The sequence below is a fragment of the Chroicocephalus ridibundus genome, chromosome 3 (genome assembly GCF_963924245.1).
Source record: "Chroicocephalus ridibundus chromosome 3, bChrRid1.1, whole genome shotgun sequence".
Taxonomy (NCBI): domain Eukaryota; kingdom Metazoa; phylum Chordata; class Aves; order Charadriiformes; family Laridae; genus Chroicocephalus; species Chroicocephalus ridibundus.
In genome coordinates this window covers 102,371,066-102,398,808 of record NC_086286.1, presented here as the reverse complement: position 1 = coordinate 102,398,808, position 27,743 = coordinate 102,371,066, and the positions used below count along the sequence as shown (strand labels likewise).

Genomic DNA, 27,743 nt, shown 5'->3' with positions numbered 1-27,743 from the left:
GGCGGCGCCGCACCGGCACCTGCCGCTCGCCGCCAGCCGAGCTGCAGCCGCCAGCGGCCGGCCATGGCCGCGCTCCTCTGCCTCGGTAAGTGCGGTGGGAGGCGGGGAGGGAGGCAGCCCCCAGCCTCGCCAGGACCCTCGCTTTGCCCCGGCTTCTCCTATCCTCTCGGCGGGTTCCCCTTGCTTCTTCTCCCGAGGAGCCTCACGGTGGGAGGGCAGAAGGTACCTTGTCGGGGGTTTGCACCGGTGTGCGACCTCCAGGCCCTTCTTCATCCCGGCTCCGGGTAGCGAGTCTGAAGCGAGAGGTAAGGCAGGGTAGTAGAGGCGGCAGCGGCAGCGGCGATAAGAAGTTGAACCAGTGAGGAGATTCACAAATGGGATGCCTTGTCTAAATAAACAGCCACTTGTTTGCTAAGTGGATAGCATTTCGTGCTGGCAGTACTACACAGAGGGCTATTGACATTTACCTTTGGGTTTGAATGGAGAAAAAGGGAAAATCAACAAGGTTGGTACAGAAGGATTTGGTAGAAGAGAACGCAATGAGACAAGTATATTTTAATTTCTTTTATTCTTCTTCCCCCCCTCTACATATTGTATACGTGCTGCTTCTCTCTTTAACATCCCACTACTCTAAACTCATATTTCACCGTTAAAATCGTTCTGTAGGTAGTTCTGCCCCAGGTTGTATTAGAATAAAATTGTCCTTTATCACTTTTCAACTATATTCAACTATAGTTTGCCTTTCTCCTTTGGAGCTAGCTATCTTGCTGCTCTTGCCGTTGGATAGAAACCACAGCTTGGTTTCCCATTATTAATTTTTATCTGCCAGATAATAATTCTGCAGACACTAATTCCTCTGTTCCTCAGTTCCCAATCTGCAAAATGAAGGTGCCAGAATGTCCTTTTTTCTCCCCTTTCCACTTTAGACACCAAATTCTTCAGAACAGGCAATTTTACATCTACCCAGAGAATCAATAGACACCTGCTTAAAAATACAGACACCTGTAGAAACCTGAATTTATGTGTCGTTCTGTCAAAATGCATCCCTTTCAAAGTTTTAGCTATAAACTAACTCCTAGATCTCCTTAAGTCTTATAAGTAGAAAACGGTTGCTTCGTACTCCAAACACTAAATAACTAAAGTGAATGACTAAAGTAATATCTGTCAATTTAAGCAATTGTATAAGCTACAATGCACTGGATTGTAAAATCATATAGGCCAGTTTGTTTCATGTATGCTTGCAACAGTCCTGTGTACTGCTGAGGAAACAAAAGACCCATCCATAACACGCCTTTAGATCTAGAGAAGCCCTTTCTTAGACTAAATTAGCTTCAATCATAAAATATGCCACTCAGCTCTTTATTTTGCAAAAGTATCTCCTCCTTTTTGTGGGCAGAGTTTCCAGGTGGGTTCAAAATAAACACACTCTGAAATAATCCTTCCAAAGGAGCAGGAGCTGCTAATTGGCTGCTCAGTCAGTCCTACTTCAACTATTCATTTTCAGCCACTGCTTCTCAAAAGCTGTCTTAACCGGAGGGAGAGAGCACAGGGTCTTTGTGCTGCAGATCCTAATCAGATGTGTAAATCTTCCATTGTAAATCTTACCTACAAAATAGGTAAATGGTCATCCAGCAAAATACCTTTTCTTAAAAAGTTCCTGTTTGTAATTTCTTATTGTCTACTTAGGGTCTTTTTCACTTGTAAAGTATTTGACAACTTTTTTTTTTCTCTGTCATCTGAATAAATAGTAAGTAATTTCACAATTAGAAAGAACCTTTGGAGACAGTCCCAAGACTAAAATGTTGTCATAATGAGATAAAATTTTCCCTATGGATGGGCCAGATGCACATTCCTCAACGTCAAATAGCAGGAGCTGTTTCTATTTATCAGTCTTCCAGGCTGACCGACAGACACAGTCTAATATGCAGAAATATGCACAACTGGCAAAGAATTAGCACCGGCTATAGTAAGCACATGTGGCTTCTTCGATGTCTCTTAGGCACACCAGATGCTATTGTACTTGTCAGTTATAAAGTATTAAATGTTGCTTCATCTTTAACAATATGGGTCCAGAAAGTGTTCCCTGCGGTAGCACTATTATAACACAGGTAAGCATAATTTCCAGGAGGGATGGCATCACCTCTGAACAGTAGTGGCTCTTTAAGATTACTAAGAGCAACATTTGATATTTAATATCTTATTTCACAAATGTAGCATTGGAAACATTTCATTTCTCTGGATAGGGTCTGGACAAGTCCTGAGAGAATATTTCATGCCTCTTGCAGATTATGTTTAAGGAATTAAACAGTGCTGGAAATTCTTCAATTTCCATATGAACTTTTCTGAACATAAGGAAAAAAAGGGGACTTTGTCTGGGAGATGCTGCGTCCTTCAATACCTAAGGAGAACACTCCCATCAGGTGTTCAGCAGCTAGTTTGATAAGGCCCAAAATCAGTGTTTGAAACTTAATTTTATGGAAAATTAAGACACATAGTTACAAATTAGAGGTTGTGTTACCATGGGAATGTTGATGAAAGAGCTAAACCCCAACTGATTTGTCTTTTCTTAGCAAGGCGAGGCAATTTAATTTTCTACTGATAAGCCAGAGGTGGTGCTGATTTAAAATTGTTTACCTTGAAACCTCCATATCGGTCTTCGGTTTCAGAACTTTTTTATGCAATTAACATGGCCTTTCGGTTCAGTGCGCTCAGGGAAGCAGATAAAGACATAAATGTGGGGCTTTCAAGAAATGATGCATCTGTGAAGTAAAAACAAAGAGGGTGAAAAGTATTGTATTATGAAATAAAATCTCATTTATTATCTAGCAGCTGTGTAGCTGTCAAGTCTCTTTCATGTGGTCTATTAATAGGAATTCCTCTCTAGTCTCTAGCTTGATGAAATTGCAGTCCAAATAAAATGCTATTTCCTTTGAATTTTATACTCTCTTCCTTTCTATTATTTATTATGGGTCTCAGAACTGCAGTCATTTCTATATATGTATGGACTGATGTCATATATCACTACCGAGGTAAAAACAATACAAAATATGCCACACTGCAACTTTGAAAATTTACAATTTAAATTTAATTTTCCAGTGGTGAAACTGAAGAAAAGCTTTTTTTCTGTTAAAAAGTAACTTGGTAGAAAAATTTGAATCTATAGATAAACTACGCTAAATACTGTAGTATATGGTATTTATATATAAAAATTGTTATAAGCTAAGTGTAAATGAAAAAGGTCAGTAAAATATCTATTGTATTAAATAGTCATTATATTCTGTCTTTACAGTGTTGTTCATGTACTTCACAAGTATATCTACTGCCCAGACTAATGACTGTCTGCACTTGAGGGAGCAATGTATAAATGCTGCAAATGGATGTGAGAGCACCTGGAATGTTCTTGAAGATATCTGCAATATTTCAGGTAATTCTTTTAGGTGCACACAGCTTTATTTTGAATTGATGAATGGTTGCATATTCATAGTTTATCATAATATTGCTGTGGTAACTGAATGAAGTCAGTAAGATTTCAAAGAGAAAATGATGGCAAAAGACAGAGAACTTCTGAAATCCTTGACAATGGCTGATACCATTTTCAGTAACAGTCACACGTTTTCTTCAACAAGGTGATAAATGAAATTTCTGGACTATGAACAAAGTCAGAGCCTGAATCAACTCAAGAAGTCTGAATTCAGCAGAAATTATGCTCCTGTGGGATCCTGTTAAACAAAGCCAGCATGCAGCTGGAAAAAAATTCCAACCTTTCTGTCCATAATTCAGAGTTGATCTGCCTGGAATTTGCATTTGGTCGATCTCATTGTTAGACTTGGGTGATACACTTTCTGGAACATGTGTCTGATGCTCTTCACTTTTTGCGATCTGTTTTACTAATCCAGAGGGGATGTAAAGCAATAAAAATGTCGGTAAATAGAATTTACAGACACTGGTGATGAGACACTGGAACAGGTTGCTCAGGGAAGTTGTGGATGCCCCATCCCTGGAAGTGTTCAAGGCCAGGCTGGATGAGGCTTTGAGCAACCTGGTCTAGTGGGAGGTGTCCCTGACTATAGCAGGGGGTTGGAACTAGATGATCTTTAAGGTCCCTTCCAACACAAACCATTCTGTGATTCTATGATCTCGCACAATACCCAAAACAAGGTAGTAGTTACTTAATTTTCAAATATTGTATTAGAATATGAAACAAATCAAACAAATCATGCCTTAAAGAGAGTTGTGTTGTAGGGAGGCACATTGTATTTATTCAGTGAATTACACCTACATGTCAGAGTGATTCACTTGCAGGGAGTGATGGTACAATAAAGTGCAGGTTACGATGTGACTAAGCCTCCTTGAATTGTTAAACAGATTCTCACATAAATGAAAGCAAAAAATCAGTCTCTGTCTCTGTTTATTGCAGTTCCAAAGCTTGGTGCATCATTTCCAAGTATTTTTCAAGTGGGTAGAAGTAGGACCAGGTATTATAAGTTTGACCTGAAATTCATCCTACTCTCTGTTGTCACTCAGATGAAAATGTTGCTTTCTACAAAAGCCTATTATCTTCTTGAACAAATCTTGGGTATCAGTCACCATCTCTCTCTTTCTTTAAATCCTTCTAAGACCTTGCTGTTAAATGTTGAGTATTCACTTGCCAGGTGCTCTGAATATGGAAGGCAGAAGAGTGTACAGTGTGGTAGTGTCATTAGACCAAGCTAGTAAAGACACCTTCATTGACTGACAAATGTCAAGGCCCTTGATCTGCCAAAGCTACATTAGTACTAGCAAATAAAATGGGCCAGGGACTATTCCCCCAGCAGCATAAACACAATCACTTGCCATTAGCCTAGCCCATGCCTTGGTCGTGTTCATAAACGTAGCCAAGGGTATGTAGGTACATTACTGCCAATGTAATTCCATATGGCAGGTTCTCCATCACTGGGAATCAGAGGTATCTGTATTGCCATGAAAACCTCCCTTCTCATATTGAAACTATTCGAACAGAACCAACCATGTCCTGATGCCATCATCTGTTCTGAGCCTCAACTGCAGCAGAGTTGATAAAGTGAATGTCCCTTTGTCTGTCTTGATGTCAGGACCCCGTCTCACGTTTGGTCTGTGTGGATGGCCGGGCAGCAGAAGATGCCGTCTGACTTCATGGTCAATAACCCATTGCTAAAACATTCACCAGCAGTGTGAACTATCTGAATGCCTCTGTCTGTCTGATTTGTTGCAGAGATTTGAACTCAAGTGTCCCAAGTCACAAGGCAGTATTTAAAATAATTAGAGCAGAAAATATTCTGAGGGGTCCTTCTTAGTGTGTCCTGTTCCAGATATGTATCTGTATTGCACAGAATGGCTCAATACTTTTAAGAACAGACAGAGTAAATGAAAAATACATGACAACCTAATGGTTACAAGAGTCCCCAAAGGAAGTGTGTTTCAGCTCATGTTCTATTGAGTTTTTAAATATTTTATGTGAAGTGGAACAGTTTCAAAAGATATGGCTGCTGTTTGAAAAAACATATTAGAATATGGAGTAATTTCAGGCTCAAGACCATGATCTAAAGATGAGCTCTCTAGAACCAAACCTCTTCCCCAAATCATAAGTTGTTTAATTTGCTTCTTGCACATCATTCCCAAAGTCATTAGCACCAAAACTACTGGACATAAAGATCAGGATTTGTACTGTAGCCTATTCTTCATCATACCCTGCAACCAGATGAAGTGGACCAGCATGATGATGACTTCTGTGGTCTCCCCTTTGGATTTATTACATTGTCCATTATACGCCATTATATGTCCATTATATGCTGTTTCCCTCACTTATTGTCCTATGGGCTTATTCACTGATATTAACGATATTTGTAACTGGGTAAGAGTTACTGAAAATAAATTCTTGCTTGTTTGCTTTTGCATCTGTATATTTCCTTAGCCAAGGACTCTCCAGCATTGCAGGGCACTCTGATATTGTGTTGGGTCTAGGACAAATTATTCTAAATGTGCTTATTAGGTGCCATGACCCCAGAGGGTGTAAACCCGCAGTCAGACAGCTGGTAATACCTCTCGGAGTGCCCACAGAAACAGCAAGAGAAAATCTACCAGCAGCATTATTAGTAAGAATAACATTACACTGTCTGTCAAGAGTATTCTACATGTGTAAGACTAAAAACTTCATGGATGAGCTGTAGGAATGGAAAAGGCCCTTCAGTGCTGATCACAAATGTGTTTGTTGGAGGCAATAGTCAATGCGGCAAATATCCCTTTTGCTAGTTTCTTTACGAAAAACCTAACTACAGATGATAATTATGCTGCTTCTCTGTGGTGTGAGTTCAATAACTCACTCCCCCAGGCTGTAACCTCCAAGTTAAATGTATGCATTATCAAGACCTCCATCTTTTGTTCTTCAAGAGCAGGTCTTGGAACACTCTCCAGATGACTACCTAAGTCACTCCTTTCTCTGTCAAACTGTCCATCATTGCTCCCCTACTCCTACAGCAGCATTTTCAGAGTCTCAGTTTATAGTCCTCTGAGTCCAATCCTTCTTCCATTTCTTCTTCTATGCCAAGATACAGTGAAAAAAAAAAAAAAAAAGAGACTGAAAATGTCTATAAGACAGCTTCCAGGTCAGGACGGAAAAGACTGAAATATTTAATTTTGATGGAATCAAAACTTTTCACTTTGAAAATGTCAAAAATGTTTCAGGACCACAGAATGAAGATTTTAAGGTTTGGGGTTTTCTGTTTTTTTCCTCTTTCACTGAAAAAAAAAAAGAAATTTCTGGGTTCTGATTTAACCATGAGTATACATTTTCTTAATTTTTCAGAACTGGGCTCAAAAGAAAAAAAAAAATCTCAAGTCTCTTAAATATTAAGGAATCACACTTTGAATTAGGTTTGGAAGAGTTTATTTTTCTTAGAATCATTGAGATTGGAAGGGACCTCTGGAGACCCAGTCTAAGCCCCCTGCTCAGGCAGGGTCAACCGCAGGCTGTCTTCCAGGACTGTGTCCAGTTGGATTTTGGATATAACTAGAGATGGAGGCACCAAAACCACTCTGGGCAACCTCTTCCGCTGTTAGACCACTGTCATATTAAAAAGGTTTTTCTGACCTTTAAATGTACTTTCTTGTACTCCAGTTTGTACCTCTTGTCCTCTCACTCGATACCACTGAGGAGTCCATCCCTGCCTTATTCACTCCCCTCCCATCAGGTATTTATACACACGGATGTGTGTACTGGTACACCCCTGAGCTTTCTCTCCTCCAGGCTGAGCAATCAGGACAGGTGCTCCAGTCCATTAATCACACCTATGACACTTTGCAGGAGTCACTCCAGTATGCCCATGTCCCTCTTGTCCTCAGGAGCACAGCTCTGGATGCAGCGCTTCAGACGTGGTCTCACCAGTGCTAGAGGGGAAAATCCGGTACTTTCCTCTGTAGTCTTCAGGTGCAATTCTCACTGAGATGACTGAAGAGCTGGCTGCGCGAGAACAGAGATTATCACCCTGCAAATGTCAGCTTCTACTTTGTCATGCTCCTATCTGTGGTCACATGTACATAAATTATGTACATATAAAGAAATCAAATTATGAATAATGCCTGCTAAGCATTAAGTCAGAGAGCATTTTTTGTAAATACCTTGGAAGCGTATGTATAATATATTACCCAGAACTAATCAAATGTAAAGCAACAATAATTGAAAACCAGCAATAAAATATTTCCTTCTGTTCATCACAGCTGAATCAACACAGTGTACAAATAGACCAATACTGATAATAGGTTATTTCTACACAGCTTTCAAGAGGCCAGGCAAGGGACCCCCATAAATTTGATGTGCTTCCTGATTCTGTCTATGCCCTTTGTATGTTTGTAGCCCCACAACCTACATCTCAGCCCCTGGTTGTCAGCTGCTGTGATTCAGCACAGTCTGTTCACTGCACACAGGACCACTCTGAAGAGAGCCCCTGTACCCAACTCCTAACCACAACTTGTTAGTGTCATGAAGAGAGATGAGCTAGGTGAGGCTACATAAAATACACTAGGATTTGTGTTTCTTATTCTCATACCTCTACTCACCTCCACCCTTGAGGTGTCCTCAGGACCTTGAAGAAGGCAGTCGTAAATTTTGTAAATTAGCTCATTTTTATATAAGCCCCTCCTGATCTTTGTTGCTCTTTTTCTACCCCTGGAATTTGTCCTTCTGAAAATGTCTCCTGAAATTCTTTCATTATCCCTTACTCACTTGATAAAAAATACAGTAGAATATCCACCCTCCCACCTCCATGGGACTCCACAGTTCCCACGTCACCACGTGCTTTCCACCCTATTTTTATAGTCAGGGAGTGCTTTATGTCTCTGACCTTCAGTAGATCTCCCGAGCTCCTTGGCTACTGGAAAAAAGAAAGAAATGTGAGGGCTGAGGGTCAGGGTCATGGTTTACTACTAAAAATGCAGAAGGCAAGTTGAAGATGGGGTTGGAGAGATACAGGCAAGCCCAGGGACCATCACCTCCTGCATTGCTGATACACGAGGTGAAGTGGGAGCAGAGGCTGGGGGCTATAGCTTTTGCTGGACTGCAACATCACCCTGTAGCAGCGCACATTTTAATACGTCCCCAAACCCTCCTTAATGAGCAACAGCAGCTGGAGAATGGGCAATGCTGACACTGTCTGAAACGGGATTTTGGGGCAGCAGGATGTGGATGTGCACTCTGGAATAGCCGATACTCATTCCTTCAGGCACAGGCAAAACACACTGTTTCCTCTTGCAGGCCTTCGCCTAGACTGCCTTCCGCTGCTATTTGTGTCAACAACATATAAATGACGTTAAAACTCTAATCACATTAAAGCTTGCCCCTGGTGGCGGTGACACATGGCTGCTAGATTTGCAGTTTTACTGGAGCCCACGGTCTCTGCTGCTCCGCGCTAGTGACCGGGGAAACAGCCAGGCAGGAAGCCAGACATCGCTGTTGACAGGGCAGAGACAATAACAGATGTGCTCGGTAGATTAAAACCCATCCTCGTGCCACCTGGTGACCAGCCTGGATCTTGTGAGCCACATACTCCTTATCTTACAAATTCTGAGATACTTAATATCTGTGAGGAGAAGAGAGGCAATGTGCTGGTTTGGGGACCTGCATACCGGTTTTGACAAGGTAGATTGTGGCTTTCACAAAATAAACCTTTCTTAAGTGGTATTAAGCTGCTGCGTCTATAAATTTCTTAAGTAACCTGTAACTTTCTTAAGCAATGATAAGTAATGAAATACTTTTAAAACCTTTTAGTCCATAAAGTAGAGGGTTGATTGATTTACCTTTGTACCACAAACTAGGACATGCTCTTTGTTTTTACCATGCATACAAGCAAAATACGTCCTGACAGCTTGTGTGAGTGTCTTTGTCATTGAGTCCAAGCGCACACGCAAGCAATGGGCTTGAAACTGAACTGGGAAGCTAAGGCTTCTGCATTATTATTTTTTTGTGTGTGTTTTAACTGCTCCCTTATTTTTATCATTAAAAAATGAAAAATCAGAATATTCTTGGACTACTTTAAATTTGTTGTCGTTGCCAAACTGAGGCAGTGAAGTAGTTCTACAGGGTAGCAGTCCGCGGGCATACCCAAATGGCCAGGCTCGTGCCACCGTCAGGTGTGTGAGGGACCTGAACCAGAGCTGACATCCCTCGGGATGGGGTTAGCACCACCCTTATCGCGGGGCTGTGCCTGCCCTCCTACGTCCCCGCTCTTACTCCGTTACGTGGCAGTACCTCACCCCGCGCTGTGAATTCCCATCCCCGTGCCGGGCACCTCATTTCTACGCAGGACCAAGACGAGTGCCTCAGTGCCTCGGTTCAGGATGTGTCCCCCCACTCCTGTGCACCTTTTTACTTTAGTATCCGTGCCTCCTCTACCTAGAATAAAAGGTGTGAGTTCAAGGTTTTACGTACTTTGGAAATGAGAACAGAAACAGACTTTCTGGCAATGGGTCAGATCAGATAAAGGAAGGCAATATTGTAGCACAACTTTATTATATCCTTCTGAATATTATTTAAAACTTGTAAATTATGACAGGTTTTCAAACAAAACTAGGTTCAAACCATCTTCTCCTGGCAAAACATTTTTTTTGTGTGCTTCAATTGAATTGTTTTATGTAACCATATCCCTTAAGCGTTCATAAACATTAACAACTTTATAATTTTAATGGTAAGTTCTAGGTAATAGATGCAAGGCAGAAGACGTTATTGGATGTAATAGAATCATCCAGGTCCTGGCTGACGAATACCCAGAATTTAAAAACTGTGTCTGCACTACAGATGATTTCTGTAGCATCACGACTTTGCTTGGGAAACAGTGCAGCATTAATAAAGGTAACTAAACATAAAGTTTTAATTATGAAGAGCAAAGAGAAAGATATAACTTTGTAACCCTCATTTTAACTTGCTTCAAGTTTATTTGCATATCTCTCAAACCTGATCATTCCCCAAAAAAATTAGTTTTGTCTTTTCTATGATATTCGCTCTCCAACATGCATATGAAAGCAATGCCATATCTGCTTTTGAATAAATAAAAGCAATAAAATGCATGTGAGAAACTCAAATGGTTTCTAAAGGTCTTGCTCAATCTAGTGGAAAGCAAGAGTGAAAATACAATGTTTGTTGGGGACCACTTGTTGCCCCAGGAGGCTTGAGCACTACTGGATCTATGTTAAGTATAGAGAGCCACATCCAGACACCTTGTGAATGTGAATGTGAGTGAATGGGGACGCACAGCTCTGCAGTTGTGTCACACTGTGTTACAGGAGCATCTTCACTACATCTAGGAGATGTTACTGCGTATGGGAAACACATTTACTACCTTTATAAAGCTGTACATATTATATAAAATGCATCCTTTTAAAAATTCTATTGTAATCAATGGGCCCAGCTCCTTTAAATTTATTTTTTATTATTCTAACAACTCTTTTCCCTTCAGAAAGCCTATCTCTATAGCTGAGAATTACTTGGTGCATGAAAGGCTTGCAGTTTCAGATCCAGTGTCTCCTGGAGTAACGATTCGCAAAGCTGACCTAAGAGAGGTAAAATCAGCCAGTGAATGAGAATCTGGAAAGTGAGCCCCGATGTTGATTCCTGGCACCGATCCATCACTCCCTGCTGGCATCAATCAGCGTACATCATTTCATAGTAGAATATATGGCTTTAATGCAGAGGAAATAATAGCATCCTGATCTGTTACTCCTTGCCCCAGACGAGAAAAGTGGGTATCTAAAACCTGATGCTGATGTCATTGGAACAGTTGCTTTTACTTATAGAAAAATGAAGTAGTTTGTATCTTTTGCTGATTGAGATTACGTTTCTCACCAGTAAATTTGGATGGAGTTACACTAGTATCGGTTTTACCTACGGATGATAATTTATGGTGTTGGTAAATACTTTCAGAATTAATTCTCCTGTCTAACTTGGATGACTATTTTAGGTAATGAATGAACCATCTTCTGGAACTGCCATACTCTCTTTACAAGTTACGCATTGAATTAAGATGATAATCCATGATATGTCCAATCTCTAGGTGGTTAAAATTATGTGAGATGAATCCCTCTATACAGTAATTTTAGTGAGAGTTTCTCGTATTACTGCTGGCAGCTGAATTGTTAAAGTAGAATGTATTATAGAGCTACCAGGACACAGTAAGCATGAGTAAGATTCATTAGTCTGCAAGCCTCCGAAATTATTACGTATTTACTTATGGCTCAGAATGAAACTAGGGCTGTTTCGTTCATTTTATTGCATTAAGACAATCATCCTTTTCCTGAATTTGTTTTGAGCTGACCAGTGATGGTGCTCCATCTTCCATTTGATTTATATCTCTGTTTGTACCTATTTGTACAGAATATTTGGAAACTTCCTCAAGACCAGATACCGAACTGAGTTTTAGGCAACACAGAAACCCCAAACACCAAAGACACCCAGAAGAATTAGAGAATGACTGCAGAATTGCAAAACAAACCTGTCAAGAGGACTCTTACTGCTTTTTAGTGTATAAGAGCTTCCAGCGAGCATGCCGGGCAGACGTGGCGAAATGTAGGCTCCCGATGTTCAACCAGGAGTGTTTGTCAGCGTGGAAAGAACTGAGGAAAACAGTGCTGGGAGAGTGCAAGTGCCCCGAGCCACTTCAGATGAGATGCGTTAAAATATGGCAGGGAATATTTAACAACCCTTGTTTACAATACTCTCAAGAGAACCAAGCTTCAGCAGCTAGTGAAAATGATGGTGATGATGATGATGATGATGGAAATCAGGACACCGACACAGGTTAGTGGTATTCCAGCAGTCTGAATGCTTTCATACGTAACCGTAGTGCACAAGTCTGTAAAAAGGGATTTCTTAATCATCTGCAGTTTAACAGTGTGAACAGGACAGTTTTAGGAGGTTTATTTAGATGCGAATGAATAATCTGATAGCGAAATGATAGCCTGAGTGCAAATACTATTGATCTTCAATGTGTTAATTTGATATAACCTGATCCAAATCAGTCCCTTTTAGTATTACACTGTAACTAGAAACAATATAAGACCAATAACGATAATTTTCTAATAGCAAGACTTGTCTGCCTGCCTTGACTTTAGATCATGACAAGCAGTTAGTTGAGCTTGAAAACCGGGTGCACTGATGAACACATTGAGGCCTCTGGCCTTTATTTATTCTCAAGAAATCTGCGTTGAGCAGCTCTAAAAACTCCTCCTGAGCTCACAGGATCTATAATTATGTAAAGTATGTTATCAGAAGCCATTGATAAACTGTGCTTTCACCCCAAAACTTACGAATATATGCATCAGTGATTTTAGAGTTTGTTAACAAGCTGACAGGTCATATTTGGTCAAGCTAATTTGTTTTATTCTTGTTTATTTTTGCTACTGGCACTATGCCAGCAACACAGCCAATACTTCAAAGTTAAAAACTAAGCTAAGACGCAATTTATTACTTTTGCTGTATCTTTTTGTTCTAGACAATATTAGTACAGAAACAAAATTACAGTGGAGTTTATCTGCTCTCTCCAAACAAGGTAAGTCTGATTTACTTGCAAATCTTAATAACTGAATGAATACTTTTCACTCAAATGACTGAAGTGCAGACAGTCAATAGATCCAACACAGAATCACAGAATCAAAGAATACCAGGTGGGAAGGGACCTCAGAGATCATCTGGTCCAAACTCTTTTGGCAAAAGCACAATCTCGACAAGATGGCCCAGCACCCTGTCCATCTGAATCTTAACAGTGTCCAGCATTTGGGAATCCACCAGTTCCCTGGGGAGATTATTACAATGGCTGATTGTTCTCATTTTGAAAAATTTTTCTCTTGTGTGTGATCAAAATGTCCCCAGGAGCAATTTATACCCATTACCCTGCATCTTTTCCATGTGACTCCTTGTAAAAAGGGAGCCTCCATCTTCTTTGTAGCCATCCTTCAAATAGTGGAACGTGGTGAGAAGGTCCCTCTAAGCCTTCTTTTCTCAAGGCTGAACAAACCCAGTTCTCAGCCTTTCTTCATATGGCAGGCTTCCTAGTCCTTTGATCATCTTGGTGGCCCTTCTCTGGACCCTTTCCAGCCTGATCATATCTTTTTTGTACAGTGGGGACCAAGACTGAACACAGTATTCCAGGTGTGGCCTGACAAGTGCTGAGTAGAGTGGGATAATGACTTCTTTATCTCTCCTGATGATGCCCTTGTTGATGCAACCCAGCATCCTGTCGGTTTTCTTTGTCGCAGCAGCACACTGGTCGATCATACTGAGCTTGTTGTCCACAGAGCCGCTCCCCAGATGGGTAGATCCCAGTCTGTGCTGCACTCCTGGATTATGTTTTCCCAGGTGCAAGACCTAATGCTTGTCCTTATTGAACTTCACAAGGTTCTTGTTAGCCCACTCTTCTAGCCAGGTCTTCCTGCAGGGTGGCCCTCCCTTCCAAAGTCTCCACTTCCCCACTCAGTTAGGTGTCATCAGCAAACTTCCTCAGGGTACACTTGATCCCATCATCCAGATCACTTCTGAAGACATTAAACAGCATTGGGCCCAGTATCGATCCCTGGGGGACCCCACATGTGACAAGCTGCCAGTTAGAAAAGGAGCTACTTATCACCACCCTCTGTGTGCGGCCTGTCAGCCAGTTCCCCACCCACCGCACAGACCACTTGTCTAGACCATAACGCATCAGCATATTTTCAGTTAAGCTACTGGGTAGATGAGAATCCAAAAATGTCAGGTAACAATCCTGATCCTGTTAAATTTACAAGATCTCACTTATCTCACTTATTTATCACTTAATCTCACTTATAACTTGGAGAAGGGTTGCTTATGAGGACCAAGCAGTGAAGGGAAAAGTATAAAGGTCACATAACGGGCTTAAAAGAGGCAATGCTGCAAGAGCTGGATCTGTTTTGGGGAGTCACACTTGGTTTTAATGGCAATGTTGCAGGCAGGATGACTACCGATCATCACTTGAGAAAGGTTTTCTTGTGATTTCATTTTAAAAACTGTTATTCTTTTTAGCATACACAGCAAACAGAACCTGTTTGGATGTGAACAAGGAGTGTGTTGAAGATGAAGTATGTAACAAACAGTTGTCCCTGTACCTTAAGGTTTGCTCAGTAAATAAGAAGTGCAACATGGAAGAATGTCAAGCAGCCATAAGGTTCTTCTACCAAAACATGCCTTTTGAAGTGGCCCACATGATGACATTTTGTGATTGCATCCAGGCTGATGAATCCTGCCACAGAGCCAAAGAACTTCTCCATGGCAAGCCCTGTGCAGTTACTGCAGTTCCACCCCCATCGTGTCTGAATGTAATCCACATGTGCGAAGAGAACGAATTGTGCAGGTAAGAAGAAGAAAGGCCCAGTAATGTGCTTTTGAATAATGATTTGATCAAACAATTTTTATATATATGCCAGATATCTCATCCATAAGAAAATTATTTTCTGCACTGTATCTACTGTATATCATCACTTCTGTTTGACATCTTCACAGATGTCTGCATCAGCTGTGGTAATTCCACAAGCAATTCCATAAGTAAACTGAAAAGATTCATTTTCAGAAAGGTCTGGAATCTAGTGTAGGCTTTTCTTCTAACCTGTTTCATGACACTTAACACCATTTCTCCTAGACAAACTACGCCATTGCATATTTTCATTACCACTTTTTTCAGATGACACCTGCCAGTCCACACCTTTGCCCTTGAGCAGTTTGCTCAAATTGTGCAGCAGACCGGACAAAGTTTGTTTGGTTAAAGTAATTACCTCTTCCACCACAGAGTCTGACCCTTCGTACCCAACTGCCTTACAGCCAGCTTGGCCTGTTCAGAAAACTTGTCTTATTCTTTGCATCTCAAGCAGACCACCAAGCTCATGAAGAATAACACAATTTTCAGATTTGATTTTATTTTTAGAAAGCATGCAACAGGATTAGCCCATATTCACAGTTGTACTAAATTGCCACCGTTTGAGGGTGGTCAATTGGCCCACTTTGATTTTCAGTGTAGTCACCTGTTCCCTTGTGAATTAGATCTGAATTTTACCTCAAAGCTCTGCTCAAATTAACCTTCAGTCAACAAATCGAGAGGTCGAGAGAGGCTTTCAGTTCTGTACTGGCTATTCAGATTGACGTCGGTGGAAACTGACCTTTTTTTTGTCAAAAATTGGGCTACAAATGTATGTCTGTGCACGTGCATGTGTACACATGTAATATCATAATGGAGACTTGCTGAATTACCCGTTATTTTGGGAACATTAATGTTTCCTGGCACGGACAATCAGTGGATCTAATTAGCAAAATTAGTCTGTGAATTATGGCTAGCCATATCTATAAATTAGGAGGTGAATAAAAATAATTCCATTAGCACAGAGATGACAACTGCTTTGAAACCTTTGCTTGTTGTAATGCAAATATTTACAGTAATGTCCTAGCTGGTATTGTAACAGTCCATGTTTTACTATCGGACTTGCTTGTAAGAGTTTCACAATATCAAAAGTAAATTAATAACCTAATTTTATGATTAAGGAAAAAATGTTCAATATGCAACAGTTTACCTTTATCGTCCCCTAACATTTAATGTAGGTGATAAATTGGTTTCTACTTAATGTCTACAGATTTCTTAGTTAACTTTTAATAGATGTTTTCTATTGTTATACATAGTGCATTAAAGGCCAATTTTATTCTACCCTACGAGCAAATAAACTGAAATCATTTGGGATTATTGAGCTGGGAAACAAGTTAATTCTTCTCATAATTTTCTCTGCTATCAATTAATCTATAAGATAAACTGAATTACTTCTAATTTTGTCCTGAGACATTTTGTATTTTGTTAGCATTCAGGGGGAGGAGGGGTTGGCATTGGATGTAGATTATTTTATGATGAAATAAATTGAATATTCATTCTTCCTTCACACTGCCCAACAAACTGATCCACTAGAACAACACCTGGTGTGGTTTCCTTGTGATGACTGGTCTAATTCCTCTGTCCACATTTCTTCTGAGGATCTGAGACTGGTGGTATTCACACGGATTTTTGCTGGACCCTGGAAAAATCTCCACGGGTGCTGATTGGAAGTGTGGTTGCTTTTTTCTCAAAAGCTTTTCCAGTAAAACCAAGTTTTTCCTCAAATTACAATTTTGCAGATTTCTCTCAAACCAATTAAGTGCAAATCAGAGCAGAATTCAGGCCAGCTATCACTGAATATTGTGATTTTTAAGGCTTAAGTGGTACCTTGGGAGAACTCTCTCTTTGTGATGATCCTCACATGTCCTTTTGTGAAATCACAGAGTTTTTAAACTATTGTCGTATACATATTATTTTTTCCACCAGGAAAAAATACACAAATTTTCGGTCAAAGTGTTGGAGGCATGTGACGAAAAAATGCTACGATGATGAAGCTTGTCTTGAAACTTTAATCAAGGATGACATGCCCTGTTCTGCAAACGCTGATTGCAAAGCAGCCTACATCAGCAACTGGGGCACGATGCTGCGGGTGGAGTGCACCTGCCAGAATTTGCCTCCCGCAGAGCAGTCTTTGTGCGAGCTCTTCCATCACATGCTCCACAGCAAATCCTGCTTCAGTGAGTTACGTGAGTAACGCATAAAACTTTAAAGAGCAATTAAAGAGTATTAAAATGCTGACTTACACCAAATCTTTACCATAACTTTGCTACCACTGATTTCAGCAAGATTTACATGTGCGGGGTTTTTTTTAATTCAAATCAAAATGTAAATTCCGTGTACAGTTTTTTCCTCTGGTTTTGGGAATTATATTGGTAGTAAACCAAGAAAATTGACTATATGTCCTATTACATGAATTTGCTGGAATAACAATAATAGAGTAAATTCTGGGGTCTAGACTATTACACAGATTAGAAAAGTCCAAAGCCTTCCTGTCATTGGCTTAATGTTGTACTTCGGTACACTGTTTTTACAAATAACATGGCATATTATGTTGTTTTTTCCTTTCTTTTCTTCTTGGAGTCTAAATATTAGTATAGCTTACACATATTTAGCAACCAGACTTCATTCCACAGAAAATTACTTCAATGATTTAAATAGGAACCCTCAAAGAAAAAGCTGCTGTGAATGGAGGCTTCAGGAAGTGACCTTCAGTAAAAGCACTGGGATTAACTCGGATAAAATCTATGTAGTTTCTCAGAACCACTAAAGCCACTCATGTGCTAAATCAGCTACTTGTTCTTGTTAAATATAAAAGATCTCACCAAGTCTTTGTTTAAGAGAGAATTGTTAATGCAATGAAGGACAAGATGAGAGCAGATATTAATGTTTTACTCTGAATCAGGAGTGTGCCTTCGAAGCAAATCCCCTGTTTGTCCCCACTTATTGTGCTGTGGGTCTCATCACAGGGTGGTTCCTGGACTCCTGCAGCCTAAAATTGAACCTGAAGGTCCATCTGCCGCTTCTGCAATGCTCCAGCTACATCCAGGCACCTGTTGCATGGGCCAGATTAAAGACCAAAGTACCCTCTTCTCCTCAAATCTCTGATCTATCACAACAACTATTTTGCTATATAAATCCTCTTAGGATATACTACTATGCCAGTCATCTTCTATATGAGAATATATATATTCTCAACCTAGCTTGAGAGAGGTAACTATATCTAAAGATTTCAATGAAAAGCCATGACTTTTTCTTAGTTCCATCTGATGGACTGTCTTTTAAAAACATGTATGAATTTCATGCATGCATTTCATTCAATGAATTAGCTAAGGTTTAGTTTTAACAGCCAAAATGTTACCACTTATAAGGGTGCAATTTTTTTCTTGTCGCAAAGTCTACCCAGAAATTAAAATCAAGTTGCTGAATCACTGCCCTTAAGCTTAGTTAATCACTAGTAAAATTCAGACTCTGAGAAAAGATTAAATTTATATAACTACTCCCCTGGAAAAGTGATACCATAACACACTTAGATTTGAGACTACTGGCAATGATTTTTCCAATAAATGTTATTTATTTGTTTGCTTGCTTTATGTCTGCATTTAATCGTCCAAATGAGGGATCACGTCATTGTGTTAGTTATTCTTTACCTACAACGCAAAAAGATGACCCTTGTGTCATAATAATCAAATAATTGCTCATGAGCTTTTGCCATTCCCTGAAGCAGTCTCAGGATAAAATGTTGTGGGGTTTTTGTGATGGAAACTTCCTTAACCTAATTGGGACTGAAGAACAGAAGCCTGCTTGCTCCTGTGGTGCTACAAATTCCTGCTAGTTAAACAAAAACAGTTCAGGGATCCTGGGCCTTTGGCCGAGTAAAGGATTGGCCCCTACTCTACAGAACATTTGCAGTCTTGTGAATCTTGCTTTTGATTTTTAGATGTCAAGTTGTACTGCAGCTACGCTGAAGAGAGAGATGATTACGGGTTCGATTGTAAGGCACAGTGCTAAGTGCCACTATCTGCATGGCATTTCAGAGACGTGGAGTGAATGAGTGCTCTGTTGCAGACCCCATCCAACCCTTTCTGCTAACACGTTCATCTGCCCTGAGTGTGAACTTTGGATAACTTTCATTCTTGCAGTGGTGACGATTTTTAACGTTGAAGTTTTTCTGAATAGACAAATACCCAGGGCTAGCAAAAAGGATCTCTGCCTCTAGAACTGCTGTGAATGGACCCACAAAGTGGTGTTTACACCATCACATCTTCCTACTCTTGTGTAGCACTGCCTGGCTACGAGTGTTTGCTCTTGGGACTGTGCTTACAATATTAAAGCTTGCTGCAGACTCAATAAAAGGCAAGAACTGTCAGTAACTGGCTGCTACATGAGACAGAAGCACGGCGTGGATCAGTGCCAATGTAGGATCAGTGTCACAACAGGAATAAGCAAAAATGCCAGTGACAGAAAGTAAAAACCTAAGTTTCCAAAATATTTGAACTCTGGGTTGTATTTTTGGATCTCAGAGAAAAAATACATTTCAAGGAGATTTAGTCCATTGCTATTTAGACAACGTTTCAGGCTGCAAACATGAACCTTTGTCATATTGGTTTAATTCCTCTAGGGAATAAAAATTTCTCAGCTTACGGTTCCTGTGAGTGACCATGCATAGTCCTGTATGGTTTAGCCTCCTGGTCTGTAAACCATTCTACTTAGGTAAACATTTTATTTTTCATTTCAACAGAAGACGTGTATTTTCAGATACATTCATGAAATCATGCCCACTAAGAGGACAGGCCTTTGTGAAAGAGTTGATTGAGGTCTAGCAATTCATTTGGAGAATAAGCTCTGCCTTTTGGAAATGACTTCAAACTACTACACATTTCTCATCACTTTGTTTGGTGGGCCCAACTCTTTTGGTAGGCCTATTTCTAAAATAGTTTATGTGAAAAGAGAATTCAAGCTGTTTTGAGGCAGAGAGTATTTTAAAAGCATGCTTATCCCTCATAAAACAAGCTACAGGGGAGGCTTAACTGAGATGTCAAAGGAAGAACTGTCATTCACTCACTCATTTTGTTCATCGAGCATCAGTAAACAATATTTTTAAATAGCTGCCTTTATAAATTCTGCCACTCTTATCAAAACACAAAACAGCAATATTTACTTAAATTATTTTATTAAAGTAATATATTGAATTTTCAATATTCAGGTCAAATTCCCATTAAGAAGAAAGGTTTTCATTGGGTAAACACAGAAATGCCGGGAGAAAAGCTTTCCAGAGCACAGTTCCATTCTTCTTCAATTAATGGTGAGTTTGGGCAAACCACTCCATGATTTTAATAGAAGTACTCTTGAAATTTCCCTCTTGTATCATAGAGAACACTAAAGGTTGGGTCCCTTGGGTGGGTCCATGCGAGTGAGCTCTACCTGTTGCTCCCCCGTTCAACAAAATGTGGAAAAATCTCTCTACCTGTTTGGCTTGGCTTATATAACCACCAAATAAAGATAATGAGACTGAACCTATTTCTCTGATAAGTGGTTTTGAAATAGATGTTTCACAATCACTATATTATAATTGGAGAAAATTAAGCTATTAAGCCTGCCAGAGCCTGACTCGCCGTACAGTCATGAGAGTAGTAGTCATAATGTGTAATACAAATTATTAGCTTTGATGTCACACCTACTTCTCTCCTCTCTCTCTTGACTTTTTGTGCCGGGGTAGTTCCAACGAAATTGGGAAGCCACAGTAAGTGGTCTGAGAAGGGGCTTGTGTTACAGTCCATCAGACTTTACCTCCTCACGCAGCAGAAGGGCACGCAATTGCGGATCGTGATATCCCATGGGCTGAAGAGCTGCATCTGGTTTTATTTCCATGCATTTACAGTAAGCAATTAAGTGACATAAAGTTAAAGGATATTGAATTAATATACAATTTTTCTCATGGTTGAAATAATATTAGTTCTGAATTTCCTTTTGAAGGACCCCATTACAGAGTGAGAACACTAAAGAGCTTAATGCACAGATATCAACTCTAATGAGAATGACCTGTTCTACCTTGTGTTGGGCAGATTACAATACTCCAGACATTACTACAAATTAGTTCCCAGAACTGTTCATACTGAGCACCTTTAACAGTGAAAAAATAATTCAAGCTCTGTATGCAGTACAAACTGAAGGGACTTCATCCTCTCCATCCTTTAACTATTGCTGAAGTGGCAACCTGGGATGGATAACAATAGATTCTCAGGGATTCCTGAGACCTCTATGTGAATAATTAAGCATTCAGCTGTAATTTTAGCATTACAATTACTTAAGAATTATGCACGCCATCCAAGTGCTCTGTGTAGCCAGAGAAGAAAGTCAGGGGCCCTCGGAGTAAGATTAATCCCACCTTTTCAGACTGTCTTTGCTGGAAGTGTTGGCTTCTTTTTGCCAACTACAGAGGGAGCCTGAATCTCTAGCTGGAACGAGACTCTAGTGGTTAAATAATGCAAGTTATAATGCAAGAAACTCTGCTCTAAGTGAGAAAATGTAAAATGTGAGATATTTCACCCCTGTGGCTAGGTCTAACTGCAGACCCTTTCAGTGGGTAAATGTATTATCCATTTCCCTCAGAGATTCAGATAAATGTTTGCAAAAAGCAGCCTGCACCCAGTTAATTCTGTTCGCATTGAAGTCTGAATACTTTCCAAAAACCGGTCCTTGAACTCTTAACAGAATTTTGGATGGCTTTAGAAAAATAAAAAGAATGCTGACCAGCCTAAACCATACAATAAAATATTCCTTCTGTTGGAGCTGTCATATACACTAGATGGGAACTCTCTGAGCTATAAATGTCTCATAGGAAGCCAGGTCAAGGAGAAGAATCTGATTCAGGATATCTACCTGATGATAAAAACCATATTGCAAATTGTTTCATAAATCCCACTGCCAAAAATCTAACCCGGTATCCTAGATTCATATGCTAGTAAATGTGCATTACTCAGGCTGCAAAGGGAGCTATCATCTTTACAAAATATTTATCTTAACTGAAATCAAATCCCAAGAAGAATCCCAGGGTGCAGAGGCAAAACGGTTAAATTATCAAATATGTCCTTTTGTGCATGTGAAGATATTTGAAGATATTTGCTTCTTGGCTGTTTTCTGCTTGGAAAGCAGGAGATATGGGTTGCTGATGTCTTGTCCCTACATCAAAATCTCAGAAGAATCCTTTCGTTAGCTTGTCATTGAAAGATGCAAGCATGTCTTTCACCAATTTAAACTAATGACTGTCTACAGATGAACGTGCTCGGAAGAAACTCAGTATTTCTTCAACTTTTTCTTAATTTTATAATTCAAAAAAACACTGTTCAAACCCAGTAAAATTTCTCCATCCTATTTAGTGGCACTGCAAATTATGACACTAGATAAGATTGGTTTTAATAAAGGGAGTCTTTCATAATAAATAATAAATCTAAACATATATACATATATTCGCATATACTTGCAAATAAAGATAGCTCTGTTCAGTTGGAAGAATATTATTCCAGCTTTTGGTGTAACCATATGATTGCGTGAAAATCTTGATTGGATTTACACTCTTTCACATACCCAGGAGGGTACAGGTCAACCCAGTCGTCTGTGGGCTGATACAACCTCGTTAACGAGACGTGATGTGGGCAGAGTCCTAACCACATAAAAGCTAATGAGACTTTTGCTGTAAGCTTAGATGGGGCCAGAATTTTATAGCACTTTGGAAACAACATCAAAAAGTGAGAAATCAAACAAAAAATCTCCAAACTTCAAAAATGTTATTATTGCTTACCTAGTTATGCACTTTCAGCCTGGTTTTGACTTTATCCTATGCAAATTATCTCCATGATTTTACAGATCCACATAATTCAAAAGATTGCTTCCCACACTTTAATTTCAAAAATGATTCATGTGTGAAGATAAACAGTTGCTTTCATCAGCAGAGTGCTTTGGAGCTTAAGTATTTTTGCCTGGAAGAGAAGGCTAGAAATACAGCACTCTTATCCTGTTCTTGTGAGATACAATAAAATTGGGCTTGACCCAAAACTGTTGAAATTAATCTCATTTTGTCTTAAATTGTAGACTTATATTTCCTACTGAGGAGTTTTTGCCGTGCAGAGAATCTAGATAAACAAGTAATTGGCAGGGTTTATCTATAATTATACCAGCTGCTGTGGGAACTGAGATTAGTTCAGCTCCAGTGACTTTAATTTGTAAGGTATGAAACATTGTCAATCTGATTGTTCTATAAATGTAGCAAAAAGCCTGTGACAAGCTGTGGGTAGCTAAGAAACCTCTGAGCACCAGCCGGAATTAATCTGTCTGATGAATATTCACAGTCATTTCATTATGTATACATAAGCAGGTAGATTTACACAAGAGTGTAATCTCACTAATTGTTCCAGCTGCTGAGCCCACAGCTATCCTCTACCAAACTTCACCACTGGAAATGTCCATGTGTCTGTGTAGACAGCTCCAGCTAGTGCTTCAGTGGTACCTGCCGCTCCAGCCATCGCGTCCCTGAGGTTTGCAGCCCATCCAAGGAAGGGCAAGACATGCATCATGCAGCTGCGGTGGTCCTGCTATAGGCCTGCCCCGTGGTGAGAAGGTCCACAAGCTTCTCATGACTGCAGGCCACCTCTGTGGGACAGAGCAGACCTCCCAGTGCCTCGCAGCCCTTCCCTTTGCAATGGAAGTGACTGCTCTCCACTTTTGTCGATTCACTTTCTACAAGACCGAGCTGGAAACATCTCGTATTTTAGCCAAAGTCTTTAGACACCGCGTGTGCCTTTCTTTCTCCATGGAACATGTAGGTATTTGTATCCTTTTCCCCATCGAGTCAGAGAACCCAAACCAGATTTGCTCTTCTGTACCTCAGTTGAAAAGAATTGCTGAAATAGGGACAGCTGTTTCTTAGAAGAGTAATGACATAGGCAATACATTTTTTACCATTTCTGCTAAGAACAGGAAATTATTCCAACTTTTAAATACGTTTTTAATGCTTGTGATGGATCTATCTGCTCTCCAGAGCAGGTTGGACAGTTGGACTCGATGATCCTAAAGGTCTTTTCCAACCTAAGTGATTCTACAATTCCGTGATTCTGTGATCCCAGTGAACTGTGAATGGGCACACAGCATGAGACCTAAGGTTGTTTACCAATCCGTAACTACAAACCTGCCTAATTTCAGTCAGTACTTTTATTGTTGCTTCAGGGCACTGGTTTTTTAGCCTTAACTTGTTGATAGATAGGTCATGTTCAGATGATCAATACCATGTATACAGAGATCAAAATGGGATAATACAGCCCGTTATGTCATACAGGAATTGAAATGTGGATTCTGGTAGTTTTTCATGGGCAACATTTGGACGAACAGAGCCAAAATTTCATATCTATATTTCTTAACTCCCCCAGCACTATTTCACATTTCAAGAACTGATTGGATATAGATTCGTGGTGAAAATTTCCATAAAATATCTTCTGGATTTTTGAAGAAGAGCAGAGTGCCTATCAAGAAACACGCACCCCAATGACATTTGAAAGGGAAGATGAATAAGCACATTCAAGCAGTTACAACAAAAATAAAATACAAAATGAAGAATTAACTCTCCAGCCACAAAATTGTGCCCTCTCCTAGCTTTACGAATTCTCTCAGTTCTTAGAAGCTAGGAGAAAATATGGGGTTTCTTGCATGTTCTCATCATTAACATCTTTCTTGTGTTCCCAACACAACTGAAAATGTGATAATCAACATCTCTTTTACCAGCAATTACTTCACCAAAACCATAGCATAAGATTTCAACAAAAAGTAGAACGTTTTTATTTCATTTTATCATTTCAGAGTGTTTTATCAAAATAAAACACCTTTTCCAATGTTTTTAAAAAAAATATTATGTTGTTTTGGTGAAATTATATTAGCCCATTTCTAACTATGCATGACCGTTACTCCTAATAATTTTCCTAGTCTTGTGATAAGTTATGTACTTTTAAAATCTCTATTTGCCACAAATATGTGTGAACCTCACTTTCCACTTCAAAAATGTTGGAAACTTTTGACCCTACAACTGCTTCTGCAGTTCTAAAAAGTATTTAATAAATGACTGAGTGTACAATTAAGATCAGAAACTGCAAAAAAAACCCCAAAATTATTCTTTTCCTAAAACTCAGGATCTTAAAAGAAATGTTGTACCTTGAGAGGAGGAGCAACTGCTGATCCATTTTTAATGTATGATATTAGGGGTCCTGCACTGCGACCTTGCCCCTCTTCCTTCAAAAATTCGCCACATGAAATATCCTTCAGTAGCTTGCAACATTAGGTGGTATGTTCATTCTGTCCAACTTGTGATGGTTCAATCATTGGTTTCATTTTTCTTTTATTGGAAAACTTGACTTTTTGATAGCTTTTTGAGAAAAAGTGAGTGGCACCCTGCAATAAAGACCAGGCAGGTCCAACCCCCTGCTCAGCTCTTGCCCATGTCTTGCCTCGTTGTAGAACAGATATTCACTCTCTCTTACTGGAGCTGCTCCAGTATCCATACCGCCTGCGTTTGCGTTACACTATACGCTAGATACATTGCATATATGTAGCGCAGACAGAAATGTCTCATTTAGGGTCTGTGTGTGCATATGTACGATCAAACAAACAGAACATACGATAACTGATTCAGAGACCAGAACTTGGCCTTCTCACAGCCCAGGTAAGTGGCCCAGTGATGGGGCCGGGACTCCATCTCTTCCTCGGTGAATGTCGCACTGACTATGTAAGGTGGAGCAGCTTGGGAACAGCTAAGGCTCTCTGCATGTAAGTTCCTATACAAACAAAACTTATTTAATTGTATAAACATGACAGAATCAGTGCAACAGGAAAGTAACAGAAGGGTCTCACGTTTTATGCTTGAGGCTCTGGATTTGAGTCGTTTTGCCAAGTCATCTAAGGTCCACACCTCTCCATCCCAGGTTCAGGGTTTACGTTACATTCTCAACTGAAACTTTTCCTTCAGAATATTTGATCAAAAACCGATGGATTCACTCCTCCAGGAAAAATAAGTTTCCCCTTATTTGGAAAACAGAAGTTGAAACAACTCCCAGTTTTTCAACAGTTGGAATTTTTAGCACGTAAGCTGCCTAAGTGACTTTTTGGTGAGAAGCCTAAGAGAAAGAGGAAACTCCATGGGCACGGGGCCCAGAAACACAGTGTTAGATCCCATTTTACTTTAATTTGATTCTAGATCAAGTACTGCTGCACACTGCGATTTGGTAATATGCGAAAAAGGAAAAGAGGTCTAGCAGGTAAGTAAGAGCCACGTCTCCTCTGATACACAGAATAAAATTAACACCTTAAAATCCATGGGGAGAATACTCCAAAATACAAATCGGAGTAACAAGCTGTTCCCCTGGAGTAGACTAAAAGGTAGTGCTACACATAGGAAGTGCTACTGGAGCTGGTATTTACTGAAAGGAGTCTAAAAATTATTTTGCACCAACTGGTGCAGGCAGAATTATTCCTACCCTTGGCATACCATCTAGGTTTTTTTCCTCCTTTTAATTACTTATGCGAGAATTGATAGCTAATTTAGCTTACGTAAGTAGGCATTCCACTTCAGATCTCAAATCTGATTCTGATTACTGAAGAAGTAAATGTTTCATGTCTGCTTTCTATTTTTCACTTGTAGGTGAAACAGTCTACGTTATTGCCTATTCCTCCTGCATAGTTCTCATCCTAGGAATAGTCCTGTTGACTCTCCTAAAGATCAGGTAATTCGATAGGGATATTAATCATTGGTTCTAGGAAATTGGAAAAGCAGAAAATAAAATGTTTTGACTTAGCTGAGAGGTTGGCACTGCGATTGTCTTTAAAAAACAGTCCAGCGTGCCCCAGTGATGGAAAGAACTGACATTGCGGGTGTCAGCAGGGAGGAGTGAAATACGATGCGTATCTACAATGCCCCCCATTCATGCCGAGATCCCAGGCTTCAGGAGGTTTCATTTCCTGTCCCATGGCAGGAGAAGGTGAAATCTGAATTCAAAAATTCTGTGAGGCTACCTTCCCAGCCCTGTAGCAGGCAGAGGTAATGCAGAAAGGAAATGAGAATATTCAGCATTATAACATATTTAGAAACCAAACCGTGAATGCTGCTATTGTAGTTAATATTCTTGCCAAATGCCATTTTTGCTGATAGGACTCTGTAAACAGTCCCCCACACACAGCATGAGAAACTGCCCCTACACCAGTGCTTGGTAAGAAAACAGAAATGTGCATTCACTTAGTCAAACGAACATGGCCTTCTCTTAAATGATACATTTTCTTGGACCAAATTAAATGGCCAGATTTCAAGAATTACACTGTCAGATGATAGGTAACAGAGCATGATGTAGCAGGAGCTATATATAGTGGGAGGGATATTGAGTCAAATTTCATTATTAAATTCAGAGGCAGATCAAAGAGGAATCATGCAGAAAAATGCAAAAGGCAAGTCAAGGATATATGGGAACAGAGGCTTTCTCTTTAGCTTTGCAGTTAAAGGAATATCAGCATATAAATAAAACTCAGATTTAAAGAATACAGGGGATGGAAGAAAGAACAGTACATTAATAACGGTGAAGGGAATTATTTTATACCACAGTGTTCATCATAAAAAGAGGGGAATTTTGCCACTGATTTCAATTAAGCCAAAGTTCAAACCAAAAGCTGTATAGTTTATTGTTAAATACATGCACATTCTTTGTTTTCAGAGCCTGCAGAACAAAACATGAGTCAAGAAGTCCCTCGCCAGACCATTCTTCTGAAACATTTATGGTCCATTATAAAAGTCACAGATGA

At 39.8% G+C, this 27,743-nt stretch overlaps 1 protein-coding gene across 1 annotated transcript; it reads left to right on the top strand.

Annotated features, from left to right (window-relative positions):
- Positions 1-63: 63 nt before the first annotated feature.
- On the top strand, positions 64-27,743 carry GFRAL (GDNF family receptor alpha like). Its single transcript, XM_063331126.1, has 10 exons — positions 64-85; positions 3,290-3,424; positions 10,199-10,357; positions 11,876-12,298; positions 12,993-13,049; positions 14,534-14,861; positions 16,845-17,104; positions 20,122-20,220; positions 26,596-26,677; positions 27,656-27,743. The coding sequence occupies exons 1-10, from the start codon at positions 64-66 to the stop codon at positions 27,741-27,743; spliced, it is 1,653 nt and encodes a 550-aa protein (XP_063187196.1).

Coding starts and splice junctions, on each gene's coding strand:
- GFRAL (XM_063331126.1), top strand. CDS start 64: ATGGCCGCGCTCCTCTGCCTCG. Junction 10,358..11,875: donor ACAGTGCAGCATTAATAAAG/GTAACTAAACAT, acceptor CTATTTGTACAG/AATATTTGGAAACTTCCTCA. Junction 14,862..16,844: donor GAAGAGAACGAATTGTGCAG/GTAAGAAGAAGA, acceptor TTTTTCCACCAG/GAAAAAATACACAAATTTTC.